At 31.1% G+C, this 10,610-nt stretch overlaps 1 protein-coding gene across 2 annotated transcripts in view; it reads right to left on the bottom strand.

Annotated features, from left to right (window-relative positions):
- Nucleotides 1–5,565: 5,565 nt before the first annotated feature.
- Nucleotides 5,566–10,610, bottom strand: part of LOC117180404 (C3 and PZP-like alpha-2-macroglobulin domain-containing protein 8) — a 30,906-nt gene continuing 25,861 nt past the window's right edge. For both annotated transcript variants that reach the window (XM_033372904.1, XM_033372905.1), the window contains 2 exons: nt 8,609–8,862; nt 5,566–6,445 (listed from right to left, as the gene is read on the bottom strand). In XM_033372904.1, coding sequence (XP_033228795.1) covers nt 6,218–6,445; nt 8,609–8,862 — 482 coding nt within the window. In that variant the 3' untranslated portion in view covers nt 5,566–6,217. The remainder of the gene's footprint in view (nt 6,446–8,608; nt 8,863–10,610) is intronic.

Here is a 10,610-nt window from a genome sequence, read left to right as displayed (position 1 = left end):
GCTCGACACCTTGACAAATGTAATTCCATGTAGAAACATGCGTTTAAATAAAATATTTTACCAAAAAAGTTACCCACGCTTTAACTTGACAGACTGTATCAAAAAATAGTATGAAATAAATTTGTAGATCTTTTTGAGGTGAATAATCTTTCTTAAAAATTGAATTTTTTATTTTATGATTTTTACAATCGTTGTCACGATTTAAAAAACTATACATCTTATACAAAATCTTTCTGAGATTAATATTTTTTCCTTTCAAATTTGTACGTTTCTCGTCAAGTTTTTCTGGGAAATTGAAATTTTTTTTCATATTATCACAATTAAAACAAAAATATTTTTTTCATCACAAAATACTCTAAGGTAAATTTGAGATCTTTCTCGGCCAAGCAATTTTTATCTATAACATTTTTTTCATATCTTGCATAATTTTTCTGAAAAATGGAATTTTTTATTTTTGAACAAACTTTTTTGGTCGATAAAACCAGAACTGTTGGTTCAAAATGGCTGGTTAATGAACTCATCCTATCTTCTTGAGCCTTGAAAATGTATGCCAAAGATCAATCCAATCTGATGAGTTTTTGGAAAGTTACCGGGCTCACAGAATGGGGATCATTCACAAAATATGTGATAAGTTAGGGGGGGGGGGGAGGTCTGCAGAAGTACCATTCTCTCAGTTTTTATCTCAACCGACTAATTCAATATTTAGATAAAACTCATACTTTCTAATTAGGATGAAAATATAAAAAATGATAGACTTTGCATTCAGAAATAAACATAATTCAGAATAAACATTAAATTAAGAAATTAACTTAAATAAGACAAAAATTTATCTGCATTTTAGTTATGTTTATGTGAACTTAAAAACGTTTAATTAAAGATTTTAAAAATTATCAGTAAAGCATGAATGTCATTATCAAAGTGTCTATAACCACACTGGAAATGATTTTCCGAAGCTCACCGAATATCAGTAAATCTAGAGAGAACTTTAAATTATTGCCTTTAGATCTCTAATTTCTATAATTATTCTTACATATGAGTGTACCTCGAAAACCTGTCTTTTCTCAGGAATTTACGCTACAAATTTTCCGATGACGCACTGTTCGTCTTAAGTTTTTGCAAATCGTTATTTACAAAACAAAGTAATAAAAATTTTAAGTCTCTTATTTTTTCAAAGTACACCATTTAAATTTGGTGCAGCATCACTAGATTCGTAATCCACTAAAAACTCGTTTATAGATTTAAAAAATTATTTTTATCAAATTAAGGCCATGTGACGAGAGTGTCACGTGACCAAACCTGGTCCTCAATTTTTCTTTCCCAACTTTTGTCTAAACCAAATGAGTTATCGCTCTGATAGTTTGGGAAATGAAACGGGAGGTCATAAAGTCCATGTTTCTGCTTTGTTCCGGTGGAAGTTTAAAAAAAAATTTCGAAGGAAATACAAGTGGAATCTGGATCGGTACTTTTCTTTCCCAACTTACGTCCACACGAAATGAGATATCGTGTTAAAAATTTGGCACGCTAATTAGAAGGCATGCAGGAATGTGTCTTTGGTCCTAAATAATTAGAATTGTAAAAAAAGTTTTTTTAATTACTATTTTGGAGCAATACCGACCGTGCTGTAAACCACTGCAAGCAATTTTCAAAGTTGTCAATAGGCTAGTTATAAGGTTTATATTTATCAAAGTGGGACAAAGCAACAAAAGTCAATAATGAAGATAACGCACAAATAATGCAAAAACAAATGTTTGCACTTGAAATGTAAATAAAAAAAATTGGTCTTACATACGTATCAGCTGTATCAAAGCAGCACTATCGCAGCGAGTAGACAACTTTGAACTTCTACGGGTCTGTGGGTAAAATAAATTGCATGATTACCGACAGAGAAAGCTAGAAGTCAAACTTCTGCTGTAAAGTCTAAATGCGTCCGCCGATAATCATTATTTTCGTAAGTAAACTTTTTTCTTCCCCTAACTCTTTGCAAGGCCACAAACGATCCTTTAATATTTATTAGCATTTCCTGAAAAGAATTTCTGCGTTATTTAAACTTTTATTTTTCAATGTGCGATAAAAAATATTGATCTTAGGGCTGACTTGATCAGCTTTTATACTCGTCACATAGCCTCAATATTAAGTAAAACCATTTAAAATGAGATGATGTTGGATATAGGCCACTAAAGGTTTAATTTTCTTTCTACAAAATGAAGTTTCTTAAGGGCATGTGACACAGCTAAATACCTATATTACCGACGACAGTTTTTCAGTTCACTGAATATTTTTTTGAACCTAAGAACTTTTTTTGTAAATAAAATATCGAGCTGAAACTTTGGGAAATGTATTAGAGTACAATAAAGTACGTTTAGGTACTGCATTTTGGTAGGAACTTTACTGAAAATTATTTTATCTTTTTTCTGAACCTCAACATTTTTTTAAACGAAAATACACGAAAGTACACGAAAATACGAACCCTCTAGAGCCTCGTCTAGTGGCCGGCAGGTTTCGTATTTTCGTGTACAAGGTTACCGGCTGTTGCCGTTGGAATTGTTTGTTGAAATATATTTTTTACATCTTTTATTATTAAGCTTTGTAGTTAAACGTAGTTTTCTTTCAGCTTTTGCATTTCTCAAAGTTTGAGACCGATATTTTATGTATAAAAAAAGTTCGAACGTTCCAAAAATGTTGAGGTTCAGAAAAAAGATGAAATAATTTTCAGTGAAGTTCCTACCAAAATGCAGTACCTAAACGTACTTTATTGTACTCTAATACATTTCCCAAAGTTTCATGTCGATATTTTATTTACAAAAAAAGTTCTTAGGTTCAAAAAAACATTCATTGAACTGAAAAACTGTCGTCGGTAATATAGGTATTTAGCTGTGTCACATGCCCTTAAATTAAACACTTTTAAATTTTGATGTTGAGACCTTGACCGGTTACTTTAAAAAACATTTATTTAAATTTCAACAAACATTTTTTTAATGCTTTTGATTAAACAGTAAATTAACAGAGGTGTTTTAAAAATGATAATAATTTTCCAGCTGTTATTTATTCGAGATAATTGACACCAATCGAAGTTTCAGCCCCACCGTGCTCAACTCCTAGGATTTATTGATGTACTAAGCATTTTCCAGGATCTGTAATGGAGGTCGATGTGGGTACATTACAGTACATACCTGTTGGGTTTTTGTCACAACAGGGGGTGCTTCCGTAGTAGCACTATAATGATACAAAAAATGTTCACAATTAAAGCAAAACCACATGATGTAAAATTAGCACATTGTGTATCAAGGGTGGAAAGAAGGCGATTAACGTGAGTACGAATTGCAGCTGACTCAATGTCACCCCATGTGAGACCAACATTTATTTATTTATGTGTAAAGCTTGTGCAAATATTTTTGTAGAAGGCCTTTTAATTTCTTCTATTTCACTTAATAATATAATTATTTGCATTTTATTACTCGAATACTTAATCGCAATACTTTTTTCAATGCATTTCAACGATAATCTATTCTTTATTAAATTTAACTACTATACCAATAATGTATATAATGTACTATTTAGAATTTAATGCACTAATAATGTACAAAAATCTGGTTTTCAATATTAAGTGACTTTATTTTATGTCTATAGGGTATTCGACATTTTTTTTACTTTTGAACATTTCCTGTAAATAAAATTTATGATGCACATAAGAATATCAGCTATTTTTTTTCAATGGCTTTATAATGTGTGACTTATACACGTTTTATAAATAATTGCGACTTACTATGTCGTTCAGATGTAGGCACGCCTTATTGGGGATGTTCTTTATGCCCGCAGCGAATTTTACAATCAGGAGACCGATACAAAAAACTAGCAGCAGCTTCCACATTTTGCGCCTTAAAATAAATCAACGTTTTACTTCCAGAAATTATAATAATTTATAATCCAAGTTAAAAAAAATGTTTCTTAAGAAAATATTTTATTAAATACAGAAATATTCGAATTTATCATAGGAAACCCAATAGTCGAGGATCCGGTTGGTTTTCGAAATTACATTACATTAATTTATCTTTATGAAACAACATTTTCAGTTTTCTCTATTTGACTACATTTTGTTTTACATTCTACTACTAAAATACATTTTATTACCAAATTTACTTGAAAAATTTGTTTTATTCCATATAAGTATTAGTCACGGATTTGTTTATATAAAATCGTATTACTTTTTATAAAACGATGAATACTTGTTTATTTACACTGATTCTAAAATTAAATATTTTAAAATATTTTTGAAACATTATTTTAATAAAAAATTTGTAAACAAATAAATAATGTGAAAACAAAATATTTACTATCACTGAATATTCCGAAATGATATGGTATAAATGGCCAATGTCTGAGTCTTTTTTACCGAAAGTTATTCGTTCCGAAACCGTATGTTTCATTATCTAATCAGCAATGTATGGAGTTCTCTCACATACCTCTCATTGATTATAATATTCTAAGTATTTGAGAGTACGCACCTTTAAGATTTCTTTATTTTCTCTCGTCCCTTTACAGCATAAATTGAATTAAATGTAACGCAATATGTGTTTCGCGTTATTTATATAATGAAGCGATTTTTTTATTATGTAAAGAATTCGAAACAATTTTTATTACGCTTACATTCCTTACACGTATACAGTTTTACTGTATACTAAATTTCATCAATAGAGGTATATAGTTTTATAATATAATAAATTTATTTGAAAAGGGCAACTGCGACGCAGCATGTTAAAGAAATGATCAAACTCACAGCGTCCATAGCGACTTAGGTAGGAATAACATTTTTTGTGTGAAACAACCAATTTTTTTCAATGAATAATTTCAACAAATAATGGCACTTATTATTGAGTATTCTCTTTTTTCGTATGTTAGATTTGAATTTTTTAGACAATTTTTAATTCTAGAAACATTTGTTCTCATATATTATGTATGGAAAGGTTTCTTTTATCGGACTGATGATTAATTTGTGTTAATAATGGCAGAAATAATTATTTAAGCAGCCCCTACTGCTTTACTCTGATTTTCAAAGGGTAAAAAATTCTATTCCTTTAAAAATATACTTCTTTTTCTTGTACTCACCTTCGTATATTACTGGAATCTGATAGCTGAATTGACTTTTACTTCTAAGCACAGTGAAATTAAACAGACCAACAAAATTGTTGTCATATTTTATGATATAAATCTATCTTATGAGTAATTTTCGACCCTGTTTCACCACATATTATTTCGACATGTTTATCGTTTACTGTTCAAACAGTAAGAAGCAAAATTTCATTTCAATGTTTAACATTCAAACTCTTAAACATAAACTTGCCTAATGAAAATGTTTTTAAATTAATTTTCTCGATTTGTTAGTGCGCCAATTGAAATGGCCAATTTCATTGCAGACATTAAAAAAGAAACTTAAAAATATGTCCAAAAGCTTCATGGCTCGCAGACTTGCTTACTCCTTTAATTTAATGTTATTCCCTGTATCATTTAATCTTAGATCTTTTTACTCATTGAAATCTCAACTATTTAAATAAAACAACTATTTCATTGTTTATATTGCGCTTTATTACTTCATTTAATATTCGATTCCAGCGAGTGACATACTTCAAAAAATATATTAATATTATTATACATCTAACAACAAAGCAAAGAGCAAAAAAGTTTTGAAAAATATATTATGTATAGTGTATACTGTATATCATCTAACATCTCTCGACTTATTCTCCATTCCCATATCTTCCAATATAACAGTTCATCTTGTGCAAAAGCTTTAGAATTCACATAAATATTATCACAAACTGAAACAAATTTCTATTTCCTATTCTACTGTGCGCTTTCAGCGTAAAAAAAAACTTAATGAGATTCAAGGTCTTATAAATCAGAAAGGCATTTGACAGTTCGTGACGCATCTTTTAAAGAATGTTCACCTTGCTGCAAATTATTCTATAACGCTCAATTTACTTCTTCAATTACTGATTCTGATTCTATTATTATTCCATTTCTGAGACCAGAATCAATTTCGCAATCCGTAGAGTTGAAAGTTTTTTCTTTAAAGCCCGATTATATTATTTCTACTTTTGTGCATTCTGGCTGAAAGGTTCTTGAATTCTGTGTTTCGTTTTACGTTTTCTACGTAGTGGGAATCGTCGAGATTCAAGGCCTTCAAAATGAGAAGAGCTTTTGCGAAAATTTTCTTCATTTTTTAAGAGACGAGCACTTCGTACTCGGGGAGAGGAACCTCTTGGCCGCCAAATGGAATGTAGAGAACCTTGTGGGACGGTTGCACTTTTCCAATTGTTACTGTTCCCTCGTGATTTGCACGACCAACAAAGAGGACCTCCCCGTCTTCGGTGTTTCCAGCGGGAATTGCGTTTGGTGGAATATTATCGCCACTGGTTGGTACCCAGGTAGAGGGAAGGGCACAGAGAACCTGAAGAATACAAGAAAAATAAAATAAAGTTAGATTTGTTTAATTAAATTATAAATTTTGAAGCCCCTCAGTATGTTTAAACTCTATATAAATATCAAATAAAAACAAAGACTTGTATCGATAATTTAAAATACGGAAAAGGGTTATTATTTAAAGTTTTTTTTTATTTAATTTATTTATAATTAACGTATTCAAACGAAAAGGTTCTATCTTCGTACATGCATATTGCAAACTTCTATCTCGGGAGACCGAATGATAATACTCTATCTTAGTGACAAAATCTGGTAACTTCTTTTCATTTCAAAAGTAATATTATCATAGAAAATATGACCAGTTAACGAAATTTTTCTTTTCTGCGTGATCATTTTCTTTAATCGCAAGAATAGTAATTGACACTAAAGATTAAGATTCAATAAACATTGTTATAAATTGAAATTATTTCGCATTTTTGAACACAGGAAATTATTCTTTCCTGTTGGATTACTTTTTGTCCAATTATTTATCATAAATTACAATTTAAACGTGCATTAAAATCCCGTAAATGCAGCAGATTACAGTTTTATTAATCAATTTGTTTATAACAATTAAATAAACGAATAAATTCAAACTATCATAAAATTTTCTAGTTATTGAGAGTAAAGGGGGAGGGTCGGTAAGGCCGGTTTTTGGCCTAATTTATTTTTGGACCAAAAAATCTGAAAAAATCATGGTAGTATCTTATAAGTATCCCGAGTCGATTGCACGCTAAACGGTAAACGGTAAACGGTAAAGAAATTAAAAAAATATATAATATAAAGGTCAGCGGACACCAGGTTCGTAATCAGCGACCCCAAAAACCTATAACATATTTTTTTAAATTTTTTTACCGTTTTTCTCGATTTGACCTTCAAATGACCTTCAAATGACCTTGAACCTGAAGCGATAGAGTTCAACGGATGCCAGATTAGTAATTAGCGACTCCAAAAACCTATAACGTATTTTTTTGGATTTTTTTACCGTTTTCTTTCGATTTGACCTTCCAATGACCTTGAACCTGACGCGATAAGAGTCAAAGGACGCCAGATTTGTATTCGGCGACCCCGAAAACCATAGTAAACCCAAGCTAACCTCAGAATACATGTTTAAGAGTGTCAAATCTCTCGAAAATACAGTTGGTGGGTAGTGGTGTTACCTATATTTTTAGGGGTGGCTGGGGGGTGGAGGGTAGTCCGTTTAGCGTACAATCGACTCGGGATACTTATAAGATACTACCATGATTTTTTCAGATTTTTTGGTCCAAAAATAAATTAGGCCAAAAACCGGCCTTACCGACCCTCCCCCTTTTCGAATTCCAAATTTGAAAATTAAAATGGATAACCAAAACTTAAAAAGTTACTTAATTTATATAAAACTTGATATTGTCATTTGGAATATATTTTGATTCCAGTTTCGTAATCAAAGATTAAAAAACCCTAAATACAAAGTTCAGAATCTATCAGTTAATTTATCTAGTATTTTTCCTCTATATTGGATCCAACATCTTGATTTTTAAAAATATACGCCATATTCTTAATCAGCAGTTCAAAAAGTAACTGGATATTGATTTCAGGGCGATGGGGGGGGGGCGATCATGTTACTTTTTCACCTTGCTTCCACTTCTACTTTCTTGAGTTTCACGCAGGTTGTCCTTTTTTCGACACATTAATTTGCACAGCATTACAAAAAAACGTGAATTTCGGAAAAGTGGAAGGGGCAATGAAATTGAAAAGGTCTTAGATCCGCCATCTCAGACTGTGACATTTTTCCAATTTTCAACCCAGATTCATAATCAACGGCCCAAAAATTCCTGAATATCAGGTTTCATTATATCTTATAAAAGGACCATTATTCTCGACAGTACTCTTCTTCCGCATTTTATATCAATCAAACAATTTTAGTCTTTGGTACCGCTATATTTAGTCAACCTGTAAAAGTTTTAAAATATTGACTTCACGTTCAAAAAGAACAAATAAAATTGCGATTAGATATGAAGATACATAGAATTTTGAGTGAAAAAAAAAGACTTTTTTTACTTCTTAAAGGAAGGATATGTGTATATCCACCGTGTTTCAAATGGTTAAATATTAATTTAAAAATTGCCATTAAAACACGCCGTTATTACAATAAAGAAATTTTTTACTTCACCTCGTATTGTTCTTTTCCATGTTCGACACCACCCCATGCAATGTAGCAAGCTGAATGTTGCGGGTTCACTTTGCCAGGAATAAGAGCACCCTCATGGTGTGCTCTTCCAACATACAAAGGTCCATCAAGGTCCCTTCCTCCTTCCACTGCATCGGAAGGCACCATTCCAGCAACTGATTCACGCCAAATTCCAGTAGATCCTGGAACCGTACGTTCTGAAGGCGCTGAAGGCTCTGGTGCACGAACAGTTTCAACTATAAACAATTTTAAACAATCTTTGTTAGCAAAAAAATAGTTTTTTCACAACGCCATCGACAAAATGCGATTGTACCAACAACTCGTATGTCAAATCTCGTTTTTCTCCACTTTCTTGGGAAAAATATATTCTGCAGCTGGTGCAGAAGAGCTTTCTTAACACGTGTAATTGCAAAACTCGCCTTCAGCTCGCGTTGCAGACTTCACATTCGTTAAAAAAAGCTACTTCTGCTCTCGTTGAGAAATATATATTTGTTAAAATTGAAGAAATTTAAATGAGATTAAAATCAGAAAGGATAAAAAATTTTTTTGCCAATTTCAATGGGAAAATTGTATGCTGGTTGTACAAATTTGGTCATTGGATTCTTGATTTCACTTTTAGGAATTCTGCTCATTATATATTTGTTGTTCTTATAATCTCTTGGTGGACCAAAAATCGCAATATAGACTTTAATAATTAATTCAGTTTTATAAGATTTTTATTTGTATATTTTAAAACTTATTATCCAAATTTTAAACTGAACACAACAAATAAATTATTTATTAGGAAATTATTATATTTGTAAAATTAGTTACAAATTCCTGTCACAATATTATTAGTAATAATGCCAATTATTTGCTTACTAGGGTATTTTAACAGTGAAATAAAAAGGACTAAAAGGCAACTTTGCATGCTTTTCAATTTGCACAGAAGCATTAAATGGGTGCTGATCCTTTTTTGTGTCTTAAACCATTCCCATGCACAATAGTAATTTATTATTATTAACATATTAAGCCTAAAATCATATGCCTAATACATAATTTGCGCTATCTTTTTTAAATTCACACTCGTCACCAGCAACATTATTTCTAACCAGATTCCGATTTCCTCAAATATATTTTTCATTCCTTTTTCTCTAGGATTTCTGAACTAAGAAAAAAATGTATTTCAAAGAACAAAGTATTTTTTGATGTAAATATTAATAGAAACGGTGGAACAGTACTCTTTTTCTCTCAGACTTTCTTTCTATATCTAGCCCATGTTTTCAATACAAAAAAATATTTTCAGAAAAACGCTCATCATTTTATTAAATTGATGTCTTTTTAATATTTTGTTCGAATGTCGGAACAATGAGAAGCCCTAAATCAGGGTACAAAAAAATAGTTCATTAACTACATTACACCAAACTCTCGCTTTCAATCACCCTATTATCGGCTTACTTAGAACTGCTGGCTCAAGCAGTTCTCAGCTAATCGAATTATTAATTTTCTACTAATCTTTGGTGGCTCAATTTCATACTTATTCAAAATCATTCTTATTTAAGCAAATTCGAAAACAGAACTCTGTTGAAAAGTAGGGCATGAGGATCCTGAATATGCCTAATTAATTAAAAGATTGATCCACATTGACTCACTATATTTTAAAACGGAAACAGACTACTATCTGTCCAACAAATATAGGCACCTCGATTTTTGTACAGAGTTTCGCGAAAAACTTAGCAGAAAAAAATCTAAAAATATGAGACAACATTCATGTTGCAAGTGAAGGTTTTGCCAATAGTGATACAGAGTTTCAAAATGTTCAGATGATTAGCGATTATTTCTTGGCGAATAAAATGTGAAAAAGTACCATAATCATATTATCATTTCCGCATACTCAACTTTGAATAGCTCTAACAAGGAAACTATCCCAGGTGTCCCTCACCGATTTTGATGAAACTGCAATATGTTGTAATACATCGAAAAATAAGAGACACGTATTTTTTTT

The sequence above is a fragment of the Belonocnema kinseyi genome, chromosome 9 (genome assembly GCF_010883055.1).
Source record: "Belonocnema kinseyi isolate 2016_QV_RU_SX_M_011 chromosome 9, B_treatae_v1, whole genome shotgun sequence".
Lineage (NCBI taxonomy): Eukaryota > Metazoa > Arthropoda > Insecta > Hymenoptera > Cynipidae > Belonocnema > Belonocnema kinseyi.
This window is presented reverse-complemented; position numbering and strand designations above follow the sequence as displayed.